We start from the raw sequence: 20,622 nt of genomic DNA, 5'->3' as shown, positions 1-20,622 counted from the left end.
ACTCACCATAGGCTCACCGTTGAGCTCATTCTGGCTGGAATTGGGCTGCGCGGATAGCGGCGGCGGAGTCACCGACGAGCAGCTGTTCATGTTTGGCGGCGTGGTGGCGCTGGGCGAGCCGCTCGGCCCACAGCTCACCCCGCCCACACTGTGCTGGTACATCATGGAGTCGCCTAAAGAAAAAAATGGTATTTTTAAAAATTATTAAAAAACCATCAGATCTTTCTTCATCATAACAAGCAAAAATGTAACAATGAAAACTTTGCTGACGGGAGCCAGAGCCAAAATATAAAAAAAAAAAAAAAATGAAAATAAATAAAAAGAATCGACATGAACATGTCTCCAAAATGTCAATTAGCACAACTATATGAAACCAAATAAAGAAGTTGAAAAAATGCCTTTGGGTATTCCTGAAAATTAAACGACTGACTGTTAATTGATCGAACAAACATAAGGTCCGCGGGCATTATAAATAATACGATGCGATACAACCCATACGCATGCAAATGTTTCGGGGCTACCGAAAAAAAAAAGTGTTATGAGTTCAAAGAAATGAGAGTCGTGGACTCTGGCGTCGTGTTTGGTCAATTGTCGGCAGAACTGGAAACTGGAAACTGAAAACTGGAACTCAAAACTGGACCTGGAACCGGGTGGTATCGAAAGCAAAGCAAATAAATCCAATCGAGCCAACAAAACTCAAAAATAAAAAAAATATATATGTATATTAACATGGCCAACGAAAAAGTGTCAACGCTTGGCTTTTGTTTGTTGCAGGCAGGTGGAAAATTTTTTCAGATTTGGGCATGTGATTTGGGCTTTGTGATGGTGTCTAGGAAGTGGACTTGTGACACCTACCCAGAGCGTTGAGGCCGTAGTGCTGGTAGCTACCCGCGCCCAAGGCGGAGCCCATGTTAATGCCCGAGTTCAGGCCACTGTTCAGCGTGGACGAGAGCGGCGACGACTGATTCAGTTGGCCAAAGCCTGTGCCCATTTCCAATTTGGCAGCGGTTAGTAAGGATAGCACGAAATACGAGAGTTAGTATGGATGCCTTTCACTGCCAGCTCCAGGACACTCACCTGCTGTCATGGGGTTTACACCGACACTCCAGCGATCTCCGCCAAACATCCCGGTTCCGCAGAGGCCATCGCCCATCGCAATGTTGGTAATATTCGCTCCAAATGGAGGAAGTCCGTGGGAGGGCAGCAGGGCGCCCGGAGTGCGGAAGACATTGGTGGTCTTCTTGCGCTTCTTCCACTTGGCTCGGCGGTTTTGGAACCAGACCTAGAACAGAAATTTAAAATATTACTATATATCTTTGGGACTCACTTAACATATAATATAAACCAATACTCATTGAAAGAGTGGGTCGCTCTGGACCCTTAAGGTCTAATTAATTAATGAATCATTTTAACATTTCATAACCCTGTTTCCACCCCATTTAAGCAGATTTTAAAGAGCCTCCAACTTAAGATTATTGTCATGTACGTGTATTCGGTTGTATCCTTGACAGCCTTGTAATGCGTGTATTGCGGGTCCGTGTCGGACAACAACCGGCCACCCCCTTGGCGCCCCTACCCAGCCCCAAGCCCCAAGCCGTCGGGGTTCTTCTGCCTACAACATGGTCTTAATCGAGATCAATTACCGTCGTGACAGTCAAAACATGTCTCGACAAAGGCACACACACGCTCGCAGGTACAGGAACAGGAGTTACATGCGCATAAATTCCATATGTAAATTCTTCGGCTATAGGCTGAATACAAGGCTGCAAACAGCCTCTTGCCCCCACTCCGGGCTCTCTGCATCTTTGGTCACTCCAGGAGCCATGAGGCAGCAGCCAGGAGCCGGGAGCCGGACCTTCAATATCATCGGCTTTTGTCTTAGGGCCGGAGAGGTCGAAGCCCGTGTCGGATGTGTTCGCTTCAAATTGGCATTTCCATATGCATAAGAACAACGGAGCCGAGCTAGCCGACATGTTGAGGTTTTGACATTTACAAGGCAGCACACAAGCACTCCCATCTACCTCCCACCTCCTCCTACCACCCTACCTCCTCCCTCTCGCGACATCACACATACGTACTATCGAAGGGGCAAAAAGGGTTGCCTACTTTTCGGAGCCCGTTGATTGCAGGCTGCAAGGGTTTTCTCAGCTCAACTTTCAGCTCCTGCCAGATTCCTGGCTCCACTTTTAGTCCTTTGCTTTGCCCAATCTTTGAGCAACGAAAAAATAAACAACAAAAAGAAAAAATGAAAATGTGAATAAAGTGCCAGGCTGTGAATGACTAGTGACATGAAAACGATTTCGCCAGGACATCAGGCCTTCGCATCCACATCACTCGCAGTCGGGTTGACAACCAACCCAACTGTTATACACACACTCCCAGTTGGATGTATAGAGTGCTATATAGTATTTATAAATCCCAGCATTTCGTGGCAAATCTTGAGCTGTCACCGACTGTCGGCGTCGACTGTTTCTGTCTGAGTGCGCCAGACTAATGGCAAAAGGAATACTAGTATACGTTGAAAAAAACAAACCAGTCCAAAGAGTGGAGGTGGTACAGGGGGCTGAAAGAAAAATGGCAAGTTTCGAGCAAAGTAACTTTGCTTGTAAGGCCTTCGGAAGCCCTGATGGTCCCCAGCGGGTTTGTCATATGGTATGTCGGACCAAGGCAGACTACCAAGAATTCAAAATCAACCAGAAACCAAAAAAAGACAGTGAAAGAAAACTCTAGATAGTTCGTATTACTCTAATTTCAAAGACTTCCGTTTATGTTGGTACTATTAGTCTTTAATCAGAGGTTCTAATTTAAATAGTAAACAGTATAACTTATATATTTCAAATATGTACAAATTTTCTTTCAATGTTTTTGTTTTTGAAATCAGGACAACTGGAACTATCTCTCAGGTTGTTTTAGCGTTTTCGGAGGCTCGCGTTTTTACACCAGGGACACTAATGTGGCACATTGTGCAAAGGATAAGGGGTGGCAAAGTGGTAAGGCGGCAAATGGGGTGTGAATTCCACTCGAAGGGCGGAGGTGTGTCGGCGACCTTGACTTGTTTATGTTTTTTACGTGTTTATGCGTCGCTCTATTCATTAACTTTTAATTTAATAATTTAAGACACTGTCTGTCTGTCTGGCTGCCCTCTACGCTCTCTTTCTCTGTACTCTTTCGCTCTCTCTTTCTGATATTGTTTTTCGTCCTTTGGCTTTTTCTGTTGCCATCTCCTTTCGACTCATTGAGTTTGCTAAATTAAATTTAGTCTTAGCTGTTTTATTTTGCTATACAGATTCGTGTGAGGGTATTTCCCTATACACAGCCACCATCACCCACGCAAATGCAGACACGCCCACACTAAGAGTGTGAACGGAAATAAGAAAAAGAGGAAGAGAAAGCCAAAAGTCATTGCCTGCTTTTTTGGTTTAAGGCTGCGAGCCATTAAATTGGCATGACGTGCCCGGCACGTAAATAGGCGTTAAAATGTCGGTTAAACAAAACATTTATTTTTTATGTCTGCATGGAAAGTGTCTGTATGTATTCATAATATTTGAGGGTGTGTGTCCTGCCAATCCCATTTGTGTGTGTCTCCCTGTGTGGGTTTCTTGTTGATTTGTTTTCATTCCTGTCTCCTCTAGGGCTTCCTTTTTCCCTCCCTTCCTGCCTCTTTTTTTTTGCGTCCAATTTTGAAGCGTGAACCCAAACAAAACATAAAAAAAAAGCGGAGAATTCATCCTTATGTGGCGTTAAATTGTGTGTCTAACGGTAATTTTTTAAGCTTCACCCCTATGCATAAATTATAAGCTGCTGAGTGGCTTCCTTCAGTCAGAAGGCCAACGAATTCCTATGTAAGCAATGCCCTATAAAGGGTGGTTGTTATAACCAGGATGTATAAGGGATTGCGATTAACTTTGACTTCAACAAGTGGCATGCCACCGATCCATTTGTAAAAGATTATCTACTATTTAGAAATAGAACACTTAAAATAGGGTCTTGGAAGAGCAAGGTTAGAACTAAACTTAAATCTTCAAAACAAAGATTATATTCTTAGTTCTTAGTTCAATTATATATCATAAATTTAATATAAAATTAAGTATAATTTATTATACAACGTCACTTCCAATAAAGATACTAGTAACAAGAAAGGACGGCGCAATTCGGGCGGAGGCAAAGTTAATATATCCAAAGTTAATATATAAATATATCCACTTGCAGTAAAGTGGCAGGTTATGTTATAAGCTAATATGGTATGGGATATATCTGCAAACATCGGTTGTAAATGGCCATCGGTGTTTCATTATCAATAAAATTTCTTTATTTCATAATTTTCAAAATAAGCCCCATGCTTTTATCTTACAAAACCCAGGCTGGCTCAAGAGCAACCTAAGGGAATATAGAAGGATGGCGCTATTATTCAATAAAAGATTTTCAAAAATTTTAGAAAATAGTTACCAAATTTAAGCATCTTCTAAAATCTATCATCAACGGAAAAATTGTACCCTTCATTACTATTTGACTTCTTCTAGGCAAATACTTTCCTTTCATTTAATAGGAATATAAAACCCTATAGTATGAGTTCATATTATTTGCTTCCTATTGCCCAAAAACCAGCAACCTGCCAGCAACACAAAGCACCACAAAAAATAGAAACCAAAAACCAAAAGTTGGGCAGAAATTTCTGCCATATGTTTCGTACAAAAGCATTTTCGTGTTTGGACTTTTAATTTTCACTTCTCGACTGACACAGCAGCAGAAGCCAAAACAAAAAAACAGGATCAACAAAGGAAAAGACACCACCAGCAAAAGGCAAACACAAACAACAATAATAATCGTGAGGTGGGGTAGTGGAAGGGAAACTGTTGCAAATAATAAATGAGTCAAGTTCATGAAAAAGCAATTTCTTGCGGCAGGCCGCAGATATTAGCACCCAGAACCCAGAGCCCAGTAACCAGTAGCACTCGCAAGGGGAAGGAATTCCCACAAATGGAGGCAGAAGTCAGAAATTAAGTATTGCCCAAATTACACGGCCGGGGGAAGTGCGACTGCAAATGGGATAACAAGTGATTTGCTTTGATTTTATGGTCTGGATGGGGGTGGCTGGAATACCCATTTGCCGGATCTACTGGCTCTAACCCCGGGGAGGGCTATGGGGTGATGGGGTGGGTGTCAAAGACCCAACGGCCCTTTTTATTATGAACCTGTTTATGGTGTCGCCCTGCCTTTGCAGCCTTATGATTGCACTTCCGTGGCATAATGGCCTGCCATATATATGATGACCGACCTGCCGAATCCCCGGCAGCACCCCGGCTCATCCCAGGGGCTGAGTCTTGTTTACGATATCTGTTCGGTTGGTTATGCAACATTAATTGCACATTATACCTAATGGCTGATTAAACAGCTGTAAGGATAACCGCAGGAAAAAAAGCCAGTCTGACTTGCAGCTGGTTTTTGTGTCCTCTTGATTTGATTTGCATATGACAGTCGGCCCAAAGCGATGCCAACATAGAAATGCACTTTGCCACAGAAAGCCCCACTTCAGAAGCCAATTTCAAAATTATCAATCAGGGACAGGGAAGCGCGAGAGTTGAAAACTGAAACTGCATCTGGCACTGGCATCGGAATTGCAACTGCAACTACAGAATTGCAATCAAAATTCGATTAGCCTGCAATGCAAATATTATTGGCAATGCCAGGGCTAGTGTGGCAAGTATGACAGGTGGCAGGGAGGAAGGGGCAGCATCTCTTAATAAACATTTGATTGGCAAAAGCCAGAAAGTGCAATAATACTTTTCGGCTCGATTGCGCTGACAATTTTTGTTTGGCCCGCAGTCTGCATCGGGCTGGAACTTGTCAGTTATTGGTTGTTCGGTCATAATCAAAAATCAATTGGCCAGGTTATTGCTTTTTCTTGAGCCCCCAGTCCCTCCACTCCCCCTCTCATGGATGTCCTGTCCCCTCGAGGCTGCCAGGCAACCGAAATATAAAATGGCCACTCGACGAAGTCCAAAGCAAGCTGTCCCTTGGCTTTAGGCCTTTGATGTTGTGTCTTGGCCGGCAGCCATTGCCTTCAGTCTGTCTCCATCTTGAGCTCGAGCATCTTTTTATTATCATTATTGGCCTCATCCTCATCCTCGCTTTCATATCCTGTGACTCCTCGGGCTCTGAGTGGTTTATGGAAATCGCTTTTCGGCCAATATCTTTTCATTCGTGAGCATATAAAAAAATGCGTATAAATTCATAAAATGCCGTCTCGACTCTGCCCCTACCCCAAAGGCTCCTGGTCGCCAGTCCCCAGTTCTACCCCACACAAATGCCAGTCGATTTATTTTATGTTATCCTTTAAATCCTGCTTTACGAGTCAGTCCGGGCAACACTTGCCGCGACCCCATAACGCCACACCACCCACAGTCCCGAGATTGGGAGCTCCAACCCGCCTCTGAGCCGAGACTACTATGACCGTCTCTCTCTCTCCCCACTGGCGCTGTCTCTTTCGCAGAGAAATGTCCTTTGATAGAAGCCATCAAAGTGCTTCCTTGGGGGTTGATGGGGGTCTCCATCCCCCATCCATCCTCCACCTCTCGCCCAACTTCCCAACTGGACGAGTTCAAGTTTTGATTTATGAAATAGTTTTTGAGATTTTTTTAGATTTTCGGGATGGATGCTATTAATTTTGGCCGTGTTTCCTGGGAAACTGCAGCCTCCTTCTCAATGGTACTTCGATCTGGGATATACCATATATACGTATTTTTTTTGGTAGGGGAGGTTGGCCAATGCAACCCCCGAAAATGTTTCGCTGCATTCGTGGAGCATGCGCAGGTTTAAGGCTACGGGTTCTGTGCTCCCCAACGATTTGCTTTGTCTTCACAAACTTTTTCAACCTTTTTCGTTTTTTTGCCGTTTTTGTTTTTGGGTCGTGGGGCTCTTGTCATCCTATCAATGGCAGCAACATTTGGACCAGCTTATCCCATCGTCGCCCCTTTTTTTTGTCCCAGCCCCCACCAAGTCCGGCACTTTGGCACGCCATTTTCACACAAACATTTCAATGAAAAGTATCAACGAAATTGCTTTCGGAATTGCTTCATATGCCATAAACAGAATGCGTGCCAGATTTCCTTGATGCTCTTTATGTGAATTTTATAGGGAATCCAGTCGCTCCACGCTCCAAGCGGCTCCAAGCTTCCCACTCCCTAACCTTCAACCTTGTCTGGCTGTTTAAAGCTTTCGCTAAATATAGCTCGTCCTGCCCAAACACCCCGCCCACCCACTCGCTACCTGGCTTCCACATTTTTGCTTTTTTCTATTTGTTGCATATTTTCGTTTTTGGTATTTCAATTAAAGTTTAATTAAAATTTGCGATGCCATGGTTATATCAGACACGACCCAGTCGCCTTTGGCCCCACTTTGAGTGTCTCGCTTGAAAGGAGTCGCCACATTGTCCCCAGCTACTTGACCCCTCGCCCGCGATTCACCTTTCCTCAGATATCTTCGCGTTTGGCGGGTTTTTAATAAAGATGCTCACTTTTTATGAAAATATTTCAGCTAATTTTTCGCAAAATATTCGGATATTGGCTGGCTGTTATAGAGATATCTTGCTTTCATCCCCGCCCTTTCCAAAGACACTTTCTCACTCTGGCAGAAGGCTATTATTAGGGGGTATTAAGCGGCTCAGCAAATAAATTAGTTCTGTCTGAAGTCGAGGCAATAATTTATCAACGCTCCTTGTCAGTGGGAAGGTCGGGAAGGAACTTGTAAGATTCTGTAGAGAAATGGCTCGGAACTCTTGGTTCTTGGCTTAAATCAATCGATATTCCCTATGCCTGCTGAAGCACAAAGCTTGTAGGTTGTTTGGGATAAGAAAATTTAATGATATCCCATGAGTTTTAGTTGTAAAAGGTATACTTTTCTAGATTTTATTGGGATAACTGATAAGTCTGTTGTCACCAGTTACCGGACTCTGTAATTGCTATTTTTAGTGTCTTAGTCCGCAGGTTGCCTGGCAAATTAATCATGTGAGAAATTCATTTGGTGCTGTGGCACACACACCCACATACACACACTGACACGTGGCAGGACGACGTCCTTCCCATCCCTTTGACCTCCCACCACTTGTAAAATTTAATAAACAAACCAATAAATGTTGCAACAATGCTTCTGACAATGCCACGACTCATGATAAGTCAATTTTGTGGGCCATCCTCTGGGCCGCCCCGCGACGAAGACGTTCCCGGGGTTCCCTGGGATGACCCGCGGAGATGTCACGTGTTACAAACAGATTGTCCTTGGGCAAATTGTTCAATTGCCGCCCACTGGGCGAGAAAACCCAAATTAACAATGCCGGGGGCGACGCCCGCTGCTAAATGCTATTTTAACATAATTTAGCCAGCCTCCGAAAATCCGATTAGGAGGGGAGACATTCGGAGGCAGAAGGACGAGTCGCCATATCTCTGAATTTTGTTTTTATTAAATTATATTTACCATAAATGCTTTGGACTCCTTGGCGGATGTGTGGGGCATGTGTGTGGAGGTGGGGGTGTGGGTGAGCCAGTCAGCCACTACGTGAGCTTCATAACTTATGCACCTGCCCGCCATCCGAGCCGCTTTCCTCAAATCTGACTCGATTTTCGGGGCTAATGCGGAGAGGCATTTTCAGGCATTTATCTGCGAGGGGACGATGGGTCTGTCTTTATGCCGTCATTAGCCTCAAATCCTTGTAGATTGATTTAGGGCCAGACGTGTGTGTGCATATTGAATGAAGGTTCGACCTCATATATATACAAAAAAATACATACATGCGTGAAAGTGTGAAAATTTCAAAGCTCCAAATGTTTTATTTCGCCTTCGAACTGCGACTACTGCTGCTGCGAACTTAATTTATATGCTAATTTTATTAAACAGCAATCCCAAAACTAATCCAACGGTCTGACATCCTCTAAGCCGCAACGACAACGCAAAATCAAACATTAAAACAGCAGGGCTACAACAACACTGGCTCCGAAGGACGAAGAAATACAAAAAGAAAAATCTGTACGGAATAAAAGCCGACGGCAGTTCTAACACGGAGTCCTACCCAGCCACCCCGGTGCGGCATCTACCCCCTGGCAGGTGACTGCATTGTCCTGGCAGCCGGATCTGGGTGGGGGAGGAAAAGAGCATTAACGGGATACACTGATACGCAATTATTAAAACAATTTATCAAAGTAGAACACATCCGGGCTGTGGATCCGGGTTGTGGGGGCGTCGGGCCGTCAGCAAAATCATCACGAAGGTGTCGTCGCCTGAGTTGCTCACTCATGGCTAATTGTTTTAGCCAGAACGGCAGTCGGAGAGGCTTTCGGCCAATAGGATAAAGTTTTTTGGCATTCATTTGCACCGCAAAACGATTCTTGCACTGCACACTGACACTCCTGCTCTGGTTCTGGCTCTGGCTCTGTGGGAAGAATCCTTGCCAAGGATATTCCGAATGAGAGAAGCGGAAGCGGAAGCTTAAACACAAATTTAATGAAGCAGTAAATTCGATTGTCGCATAAACAAAGCCCGTCCGCATGCAAAAAGGACCTCCACGAGAGAGAGAGAGAGCGCGCAAGGATAATGGCAGCAGCACAGGGGAGTCATGCCAGCCACAAAAGGATAAAGCCCGTTCTGCGTGTGTCTGTGTATGTGTGTGAGTGCGAGCTTGGTACAAAGTTTTTCTCGAACCAAAGAGCAGTTGGGGAGTTCGGATGTGGGGATGTGTGTCTGTGTGAGTGTGTGGCGGGAGGAGGTGTGGGAGTGTGGCTGGATGCCCGACTAAATGTGACTTTATGTGCTTTAATAAAGTATAATTTTGGGCGCTTAAATGGCATTCGCCGACGACTTTCCGCCCCGAGCCTCGTAAACTGTTGCAAGTTGGAAAAGACAGCTTCCCGAATACTGAAAACCCGAAAAACCCAAAGCCAAAGCCAAAGCCAAACGTCCATTGCGGTTGTGTGCAACACAAGTGAAATGTCATGTCGGCCATAAAACGAACTAAACCCGAAACTCAGACAGCTAGCTCCCTCCGACCACGACAACTGTCGAGCCGCAGGACAAAACCACGCAAAGTTTAGATGCCCAGGACTAAGGTCTCCATCTCAATCAACTGCAAATTAACTGCTGCAATGGTGGGCCAAGCAAATTATTTTTAAGCCAAAAAAGGCACTTGAATAAATTCAGTTTTTTAATTATAGTTTTTAAGAGTTTATTTGTAGAAATGGAAGTGTAAGGTTAGAAATTCCCTATTATATCGTATAATATCAAAATGAGTTCTTAGTTTTGCCCTTGGAAAGCATATACTTGGATCTTATACTGCAATACCCCTTATATATATATTCTAGGGAATGACTCACCTGAACACGCGACTCGGTGAGTCCGATCCGCATGGCGATCTCCTCGCGCATGAAGATGTCCGGGTAGTGGGTCTTCGAGAAGCATCGCTCCAGTTCGTTCAACTGGGCGGGTGTGAAGCGGGTGCGGTGGCGCTTCTGCTTATTTTTGTCCAGGTGCTGCAATAAAAAAAAGAACAGGTCCAGTGGGAAGGACCCTGTGAGACAGTCGCCTAGAAACTGAAGGTCTTGGGACACTACTAGGATGCAAGCTACAAACTACAGATTACGGATTACGGATTACGGTTTACGGATTACAGATTACGATTGACAGTTTACGGTCTACAGTGAATTACAGTTAGACTAGAGGATAGGAGTTCTACGGATCTAAATATGGAAATCAGAGTACACTTACTTTTGTTTATAGTTTACGGATATGAGTCATAGAGTACGAATATGATTCATGGCACATTTAATTAGGTTCATTACACAATTCAGAACACACACATTCACGTTTTGTTTTTGTTTTTTGGTTTTTTTGATTTTTGAACAGATTTTCATTGGCATTTCGGATTTTCGTTTCGGATCGAATTCAGATCGAATTGGTTTTGATTGGATTTTGGATTTTTTTTTGGCATAGCAGAGTAGAGTATTTGAAGGAAAAAAATAAACATCGAAAAGAACATGGATTATTAAAAAAGTTTCGTATCAACTAAGCGCTATCTTAATCTCTCTTCTTTCTATATAAACATATGTATATATCTCGGATTTTTTTTTTTTGAACATCTTATAGCGCTGGCCTGCTCACCTGATCCTGTTGTTGCATGTTGTTGTTGCTGTTGTTGCCGCTATTATTGTTGCTGTTGCCGTTGTTGCCGCTACTTCCGTTTCCGCTGCTCAGGGCATTGGAGTTGTCGCACAGGCCGCCGGATATGTGCAGGCGAGCCACGCCCCCGCCGACGGGCACCACTCCGCCACCAGGTCCGTTGGCACCACCACCACCAGCCACGCCGCCAAGATCGGCCAGGTTCGGGCCAACCGGGAGTTGGCCAAAACTGTTGACGCCCGCGTGTAGCGCCGTCAGAGCGGCCTTGGGCAGATCACAATCCTTGGGGCCTATTTTAAAATAATAAGAAAGTTAATTATTAAATAAGATATAAATTAGAAAAAAGTAAGACTTTTGTTTCCCAAGTCTGATATTGTATATGGTTTATAGGGGAAAGATACAGGTAAAGATTGAAATAGTTATATAAAAAATACAAGGCTTATAAAAAGACGGTTTTAAAATTTTAGTCTTAAAAGTTAATATCCGAAAGCTACCTAAAATGTGTTTTCTAGAAGATCCTAAAAACAAAACTTTATATAAAAATAGATTGGAATTTTATATCCTCTACTTAAGAACTGTTTAATTCTAATAGATTCTAAATAAAAATCCTTTAACAATTTAAAACTTCGATAACCAAAAAGTCTATTTAGATTAACACTATTTAAGTGTTGAAACACAGCACTCCTTTAGAACACTTTCGATGGGCTTTCTCTCATTCAATAAATCATAGTAGACTAGGAAGGATCTTTCTGCCCATTCCACAATTGTGATTGTTGAAGTCTGGTTACCAGCTCGGCGTTTTGGAATTTTTCAAATAATTCATCATGATTTGTTTCTTCCTTGATTGGGTAATGGGCCTGGTTGGCCAGGTCATTTATTGGATTCTTTGGAGCTTTGGCAAGATTCTGTTGATCCAGACTATTGGCGTGCTGTTTATACTTGCCTGCAAGATGGCTTGGAACAGGGAGCAGCGCCCGTTGAACCAAAGAGCAATAAGTGGCAAAGGTGCTCGGAATAATTCACCCAAAGTTGAATTGTCCAAAAATTAAAGGTGAGTAAGATTTTCACAGAAGAATATGGTTTAGATTGTATTATAGCATTAATATTCACAGAAGAACGCGCCAATCGGGGTCACACACTGGAAGTTTTGTTCATGGATTTTCTGAGTTACTGTTGAATCTTTAAATAAACTTCAATCCGATTCCGAAATAATTTGTTTAGTGCGATTGTCTTTTAATTGAATTAACTTTTGTGAAGGTTGCGCGGACTGGGACCGGTATGGTAACGACCTAGAGGATTGCTCGGACCGAACTGTGGCGATCGGATAAATTGAATTTTTCAACAACCTGTCATTCAGCAGGGAAAAGATGCCAAAAACAGTAACAACACGTACGCGAGAGCGAGAGAGCGCCAAACTGACAACAAACTGAGGTGCGATACACAGATACAGAGATACAGATACAAAACTGTACAGATACAGATGCAGAAACAGACACAGTGCACTATAGGAAATTTGACCACTTTTTCTGGCCAAAAACCATTTTTTGAAAGTTAAAGGATTTAAATAATTTTAACTGCATATCATTCACAATAGATTAATTTTTAATGTTGCATACCAGAAATTTTCATAGATGGCGCCACTGCGAAGAAAACGGCTGTTAAAAACAGCTGTTGATGTTAACATTTACATGAGCTTAGAATTTACGATTTTTTGGTGCGATTTTAAAAACACGAATACTTAAAATTTTATGGACAAAATAAAAAGTTTTGAAATGAATACTTTTCAATGTGGTTTGTATTGTGTGTTTGTGTATGTGAAGTGTCCAAAAAACTTGTGTTGTCCTTTTAATAAAGTGAAAATGTAAGCAGTCTAGCATAAGAAATTTTTAGAAATAAATCACATTTTTAAAAAGAGATTTAAACCAAGTCTGGCGGAGTCGGACAATGTAATTTAGTCCATGTTGTAGATTGTTTAATTTTCTTCAAATGAGTGAAATATGAATATGCATAAAAATGCACTTTCGAAGAAACTCATAATTTAAGGAGGCAACCTCAACACCTTGAATGTGAATCTGTTAGCTGTGAGACTAGTGCAAAACCGAACAGTTAGAATGTTATTTTTAAATAGGGGGCGGTGCCACGCCCACAATTTTTTCATTTCTGAGTTCTTTTGACCATATAAACTCAAATCAAAAATCAAAATTTAAATATCTTGCTTAGTTTTTGAGTTAGAATGTGATTCTTAAAAAGTGGGCGGTGCCACGCCCACATTTTTTTAAAATATTGAATCTATTGACCATGTGAACTCAAATCAAAAATCAGAACTTAAATATCTTGTTTCGTTCTTGAGATATTATTTTTGGCCAGAAAAAGTGTTCATATTTCCTATAGTGCAGTGTATCAGGGCGAGTGGCTGAGAGCACTAACCATACAGCATATAGACAACCCATTTCATACAACGAAAATGGACGCAAAAATTTCTTGCGACAGGCCCCAGCAGGCCCCAGAGCGGATTTCTTACGCTCATCGTTCGTTCATCTTACGCTCATTCTCTCATTAAATTTTTTCTGTTTCTCAGTCTCTAAACGGAGCGCGATGAAGAAGGTTGGCCTGCGCTTCGGTTGATCTTTGTATGTATGCGTGTCACACATTCACATACATGGGTGTATGTGTGCGTGCGATTTCGTTTCGAAGCCAGCGCACAAAATTTTGATTTTTCTTACTTTTAAGGCTTGCTACCCTAACAAAATTCGGGTATTCGTATTTGATGAAATGACAAAAGAAATTATATTATTTTTTTTATTATTTCAGCATACGTTTTTAATTTATTTAAGAATAAGATTAAGTGTTAGTAGTAAAATGTTTTCTGTATATATATTTTTACGAATCATTAAAAATCAATATACTGAGAAAGTGTCAGAGTATATTTCGGTCGGAGTCACTTAAAGCGCCGATTGCTTTTAAGTTTTTGTTGTTCTGCAAGAGGCTTGTGCATGCCTACTCTAACGATGGAATGATTTTTAGGGGAGGGTGAAGACACGAAAACAGCTGATGGACTTGTTTACCTTTTTTGTTTACAATTTTTCAGGCACTTATTATTTTGGGTTATTGTGAGATTTAATTAAATTATTGTCGTTAATTTAATAATTTCCTTATATATTTTGGAACTTTAAAAAGTAATTTAATTCTTCACCCGTCTTCACCCTCCCTTAAAAATCATTCCATCGTTAGAGTAGGCATGCACAAGCCTCTTGCAGAACAACAAAAACTTAAAAGCAATCGGCGCTTTAAGTGACTCCGACTGAAATATACTCTGACACATTCTCAGTATATTGATTTTTAATGATTCGTAAAAATATATATGCAGAAAACATTTTACTACTAACACTTAATCTAATTCCTAAATAAATTAAAAATGTATAATAAATAATAAATGTATAATAATAATAAATTTCTTTCGTCATTTCATCAAATAACGAATACCCGAATTTTGTTAGGGTAGCAAGCCTGAAAAGTAAGAAAAATCCAAATTTTGTGCGCTGGCTTCGAAACGAAATCGTACGCACACAAACACCCGTGTATGTGAATGTGTGACACGCATACATACAAAGATCAACCGAAGCGCAGGCCAACCTTCTTCATCGCGCTCCGTTTAGAGACTGAGAAACAGAAAAAATTTAATGAGAGAATGAGCGTAAGATGAACGAACGATGAGCGTAAGAAATCCGCTCTGGGGCCTGCTGGGGCCTGTCGCAAGAAATTTTTGCGTCCATTTTCGTTGTATGAAATGGGTTGTCTATATGCTGTATGGTTAGTGCTGAGAGCAAGCGAGAGAGTTGCGGAAGGCTAAACCCTTTTCATTTCCTACCTTTCGGGCCTCACTTGACTAACGTAACGTATTTTTGTTTTATTTCCATTTTATTTGTACGTCTATATCATGCCATGGGATGTGGGATGGGAGTGGAAATCTGACGGTACGGGAGTACAGGTCTAGCCCGGGCAGCATTGGATTCATTTGTGTGGGTAAGTCGGGGTCTCTAGTCGCATCATCTTCATCGAACGACTGGAATTTTTAACATGTACGTGCGAGAGAGACTCCGGTCTCAACTCTTTTAGCCCGATTCCTTTGTTGTTGCTTGTGATGTTGTTACTGAGCTCAACTGTTGCTACAAGTCAAACATTTGCTCATCGCCAGTTGATGCGAACTCTTCCCCGAGTCCCCGACTGTCCAATTCCCTGAGTCCCCGACACTCGCACTTGCTATAACCTTTTGGGGGGACCCGAGATTCGTTTCGCTGGGATGTCGTCATTGCGGGCCACGCAATTGGCCTAAAGTGAAGGTGTAGGTGGCCGGCAGTAACTGGCTAGCGGCTACCATCTGTTAGCCCTGTGCAATTTCCGATGAAAGCGAAGCCAAAATGCAAATCGCAACTAAGCGGAAAACAGAAAGCCGTAGCTCCTCAGTCCTCAGTCCTCAATCCTCATTTAGACTCCCGGTTAGGTATCCGAACACTCTCGATTGCCGACTTTGATGTCGGCGGTGGCGGGAATGGCGGCTCTCAATGATTTTTATTGTTTTCGAGATGGACCTGTTAAAATTTCGGCAAACATCAGACACACGGGCTGACTGACTGACTGGGCAGGTCAGAAAACCGGAGCGGGAGCCTCCTTTGAGGGTCTCAGGAGTGGAGTGCAGTGCTGGAACGCCAGAGTGCCAGAGAGACGCCGCATAAAATCATAAATATAAATATCAACAAATAAAATATATGGAGTTCCAACAAGCGACATTCCCTGTAACTGGCCATTGTTGTTGCTCTGGCCCAGTCGCGTTTTAAAGCGCTGCCCGGAAAGTGCTAATTTTTACACATACACCCAGTGCGGCTACTGTTCATTAGCGATTTTCTGATGGTGACGTCCCCAATCGGGACCACACCCCACACCCCACCTCTGCGGGGGGAAAGGCTTCTGCAATCTGTAGCACGAATCAATGTTGCTGCCACAACGTCACTGACATATATTTGGAGCATTACGCACTTGGTCGATATCTCGACCATGTCTGCAAGTTGGTCTTTGAAAGTCGGAGAAGCAGATCCCAAAAAAACTCTGCTCGTGATTAGTAAATTTAAGGCGCGGTGTTAGGTGCGATATCTCCATCCATATGCCTTAGTAATCTTCAGCATCTTCTCCGCTCTCAGAGGCTGGAAATTCACGCTCGATGGCAACATCTCAAACATGAATCTACGGCCAAGAGCTACTACTAGCAGCGGCCGAGATGCTGGTCCGTTGCTCCAAAGAAGTGCGACTTTTAACATCCAACTGTTCCCGCTTCCTTCTGTTTTCCCAAATCAAAGTCATACATACACACAGCTCTAGGTCTATGAGTGTGTATATATAGTATGGTTATATGAAGACTCGCAGAGAGTGTTTTGGCCACGTTTGGGAGCCATAAAATAGCGCCACTTCTCGAAATCGCACTTGGCTGGCAATGGCCCCGGGCCGGACAACGTCTGTCCGGCTAGTTAGTTGCTTGGTCTAACTTTGATTTTTTCACCTCGACTTTTACAGTTGTAACACATAAATATTAAAAAAGCAGCAGCCCTAACTGTTCACTGTGTATGCAGATCAAGAAAATGCCACACTCAGTCCAGCCAGTCCATTCAATCCAAATATGGCTCGAAAAATGTTATTTTTAAAAGGTTTCCAGATTAGAAACAACTTCAAACTAATCCCTAAATTGAATAAAAGTGTTGAAAATGCTTTCACATCAGCGGAATGAGCTTCTAATGAGGCATAATTTTGTAATCTATCATTGTAATTTAGTTGGCCAGGCCCGAAAACATAGCGTTGATACAAAACTGTAAACACAGCCCAGCAGGACGAAATCACAGATACACAGATACAATCCGACAGTCGCACACACAATCCGGCAGATACAATTACATCCTGGTCCGGCAAGAAAGAGGAGAGCAAAACGAATGGAAAACCGCACAAAGCGATTAATTAATTAAAATTGGCAAACATGAATTTATCGCGCAAGCAATTTGCACAATTTGCGCAAATCAGTTTGTCTGTTTTTGGGAGCGTGTATACGCGAAACTCGTGGTTCGGAGAATGCACCAGAATACCCACTGTCCGGGCTAGGACGGTCAGGACAATCAGGACATTCAGGACTGCGATTGCACCCGGTCGTCAGTTGCATGTGCAATGTGCATAATTATTGAAATTTGGAAATTGTGCGGTTTTTAGTCGCCTACCAGGATATATACATAGGCTACATCCAGCTCCAGCTCCAGCTCTGGATCTGGCTCTGGCTCCAGTTGCGGATCGGCTGGCTCTGGCTCTGGATGGAATCTAGGCTGCTCCAACAACTAACCGCAACAGGGAACAGAATCCGCAGTAACCGCAAAACATTTCAATGCAGAACGGATGCCGTTTTGGGGGCGGGATGGGATGGGTAGCATAGTGGTTGGGTTGCACGGGTGGTTGGGGGTTAAAGCACATATTTCACTAGCGCAGGCCACCGCAAAAATGCCAACGCACAAAGCGGTATTCACGCACTGATTGCGGGCCACAAACATACATATGAATAGGTAAGTATGTATGTACTTTGAGGGGCAGCAGCCATCGACAAGGGGCCAGATGGAGGACGCTCTGTGCAAATTACAAATGCAATCATGAAATTAATTTAATTAATGCGAGGCTCACGAGAAGCTCCAAACCGAAAATGGAATAAAATGCCATTCAAGTTTCTTTCGCTGCATGCAAATTAAGCATTAGTAGGGGGCACGTACCAAAAGGATCCACTCGCTGGTGAGATGGAGAGAAAAAGTCCTGCCATTTCTTTTGCATGCAAATTGCTCTTAATTGTACGGACCTCCACTCCGCTCCAGACACCCGTAACCACGCACCCAATATGCAAATTTGTTGGCTTTCTGCAACTGAGTGGTGTGGTGGGGGCCTCCTCTGTTGGCCTTTGTTGTGCGCCAGAACTCCGAAAAAGGCTTACGAAATTTATTATGGCCGACTCTCGCACTGCGGGCAGGATTTGGCCAAAGGATTCAGCACTGCGAATCATTGATATTTATAGTTTTTCACGGACTTTTAAAACTGGAGGAGAGTGGTGAGAGGTTTCCAACTTCAGGCCAAGAATTAACTTTAACTGCAAATGCTGACAGCCGAAAACTTTTAAATATATTGGTTATAGTTTTCGATATTTGCGGGCTTATTCCAATCAATGAGAGAAATGCTTTTTCACGCCGGACCTGCAACTATGGGCATTAAGCATACGCAGTGGTGGCCCGACCGAGCCAACGGCGTGTGAAAAATGGCAATAAATTAATAAAAGTAATTAATTACAACGCTCCGAAGGACTCTGGACAGTCCTGGCTGAATCGCTCTCGGCATCGCCGGCAATAAAAATTGAATAAAAACGCGGCCATAACTCATTCGATTCGAATGCAGTTCACTTACCCAAGTGCAAGCTTCAGTGCAGTGCAGCTCGGGCGGGTAGTGCCGGCCAGGCTAACTGCAAATTGATTGCCAAAATTGAAAGTGCTTGAACCATTGATCAACAATGTGGTAAAAATAATTTATACCGATTTATTAATATATTAATATGTGGACAGAAGCAAAGTTTGATAATTATGTGCGTGCGCCGAGCGAGAGCAATGTGCAAATGTAATTCACAATCTGCGGCGTATTTAAAAGAGCAATTATATCAATTAACACAGATACACCCACGCTGCTGCCACGCTGCCTGGGAATCGGAAATGAAATCGAAAATGGTTATGGATATGGGAATGGGAATGGGAGAAGGCTTGTCGAGTTAGTTAAATATACAACTTAATTATTGCTAAATGCACGCGACACCAGGCGCCACCATCTGGTTAGACGCCTCAATTATAGGCCATTTAGCAGACATTGGAGATGCCAATCGGAAGATCGGAAGTAACTACTACCCGAGCACTTTGCCCAGCTTTGGGGGCCGGTGTGCTCAAGAAATTAGTTTAATTATGGCCAAGTGGATTGGACGGATTAATACACATATTATTATATATTAGCGCAATTCACTTGCCGATCTTAATTACAATGTTATACCTCCCCTGGGCTATATCTCGGAGATACATTTTCATTATTAAAATTTTTGGAAAAATGTACAACTTACCCAGCACATTGGCCCCAAGATTGTTCAGCATGTTTGCCGAGAAGTTGCGTATCGAAAGCGTCGACAGTTTGTTGCTGTATCCGTAGATCGTGTCAGGAGTTAAGATCACCTTCGAATCGTCGTTGTCGGTTCTCGAATTCAATTTGATTGAATTGAGAATCGGTCTGGGGAGGGGCAGAAATCCCAAGGGGATTGTCCGCTCGTATACTCGTCTATCACAGAACGTTGGCGTTCGCCTTCGGTGCGAATTACATTTCAATGGTTCGGTGGCTTGGCTTTCAAATGGGTGTGGCTGTTAAAGAAGAAGATAGAAGATAGTCTTGTCTTTTAATAATTAAAAATCTTTCAGAAAAATAGAAATGAATAGAATAGAAATGAAGAATGACCACAGGAAATGGAATTCTGAACACCATTTTATTTCCACTCTTTAAAATGGTGAATAATTTTAAAAATAACGTATCTATCCAAGGATTATTATTAAATTCTCTAAAAAGTAGAGCAAACATCTTGAATCTCCCTTAAACCTTAACTATCATTGAATTCTAATAAAACTAATCTTTTATTTTCCTTACAACTAAATCCATTTCACTTTCCCTTAACCGCAGAAACTTTTGTAGCTTCGATTTGATTCTGTAACTCTTATTGTTCATTTGTCTAAAAACTCACCTCACCTCCTGCTACTGCTCCTTATACTGCCGAGTCCTTTTTGGCCTTCTTCTTTTGTATGTTGCACAGGGTTAGGGGTCAGAGGTCAGACCAGACGATCAAATTGCCATAGTAAAATTAATTAAATGCTTGACCATAAAAAAGCCAAAGAAATTAAATCGAAGTCACTTGGCCGGAAGTTGCAAAGTTTCCTTAGCACACATACACGCACACGCTCAGTGGGCAGAAGGACACGCACACAAATACTAATGCACACACATAGACATTACACAGACATGGACAGGTAACGGCACGCAACGGAGCGGAAGTTGAATCGTTTATTGATGAAATGTTTGGCCAACTGACAGCCGGACACTGTCCGGCGGGGTTACGGCACAGACCCACCTCTTTTGGCCTCTGCGGGTGCGGTCTTTTCTTTGGATTTATGTTTATTATTATTTCTTTTGTTTAAGTTTTAACTCGGATTTCTTGCACATTTTCACTTTTCCATATCAGTGTTAATAGTTTTGATGGTTTGGGATTGGATTGATAAAACGGCCTGTGGTGGCGACGGGTTTTCGGGATCGGATCGGAGCAGAACGCCGGAAACGTAGCGCTGCCAAGGCGGACTCGCTTGCATTTGAGGGCAGCGC

The 20,622-nt window shown here is 42.8% G+C and overlaps 2 protein-coding genes across 8 annotated transcripts in view; one reads left to right on the top strand and one right to left on the bottom strand.

Annotated features, from left to right (window-relative positions):
• Nucleotides 1-7,043, top strand: part of Dso2 (Daisho2) — a 21,641-nt gene extending 14,598 nt beyond the window's left edge. The window contains exon 3 of the mRNA XM_070278030.1: nt 7,034-7,043. The gene's annotated coding sequence lies outside the window, so the exon portion shown is untranslated. The remainder of the gene's footprint in view (nt 1-7,033) is intronic.
• Nucleotides 1-20,622, bottom strand: part of otp (orthopedia homeobox) — a 22,089-nt gene extending 1,467 nt beyond the window's left edge. Inside the window, exons 1-7 of one of the 7 annotated variants that reach the window (XM_017238396.3) lie at nt 19,991-20,622; nt 19,325-19,616; nt 11,143-11,450; nt 10,359-10,514; nt 1,078-1,282; nt 856-981; nt 7-173 (exon numbers count right to left, since the gene is read on the bottom strand). In XM_017238396.3, coding sequence (XP_017093885.2) covers nt 7-173; nt 856-981; nt 1,078-1,282; nt 10,359-10,514; nt 11,143-11,450; nt 19,325-19,355 — 993 coding nt within the window. In that variant the 5' untranslated portion in view covers nt 19,356-19,616; nt 19,991-20,622. Of the gene's footprint in view, nt 1-6; nt 174-855; nt 982-1,077; nt 1,283-10,358; nt 10,515-10,749; nt 10,989-11,142; nt 11,451-12,776; nt 13,523-19,324; nt 19,617-19,990 lie in introns of those variants that run through there. The other 6 variants (XM_070278028.1, XM_043210866.2, XM_043210867.2 and 3 more) reach the window with 6 other exon arrangements.

This window comes from Drosophila bipectinata, chromosome 2R, assembly GCF_030179905.1.
Source record: "Drosophila bipectinata strain 14024-0381.07 chromosome 2R, DbipHiC1v2, whole genome shotgun sequence".
In the NCBI taxonomy this organism is placed as follows: Eukaryota; Metazoa; Arthropoda; class Insecta; order Diptera; family Drosophilidae; genus Drosophila; species Drosophila bipectinata.
The sequence above is the reverse complement of the archived record's forward strand: the minus strand, read 5'-3'. Positions and strand labels throughout refer to the sequence as shown.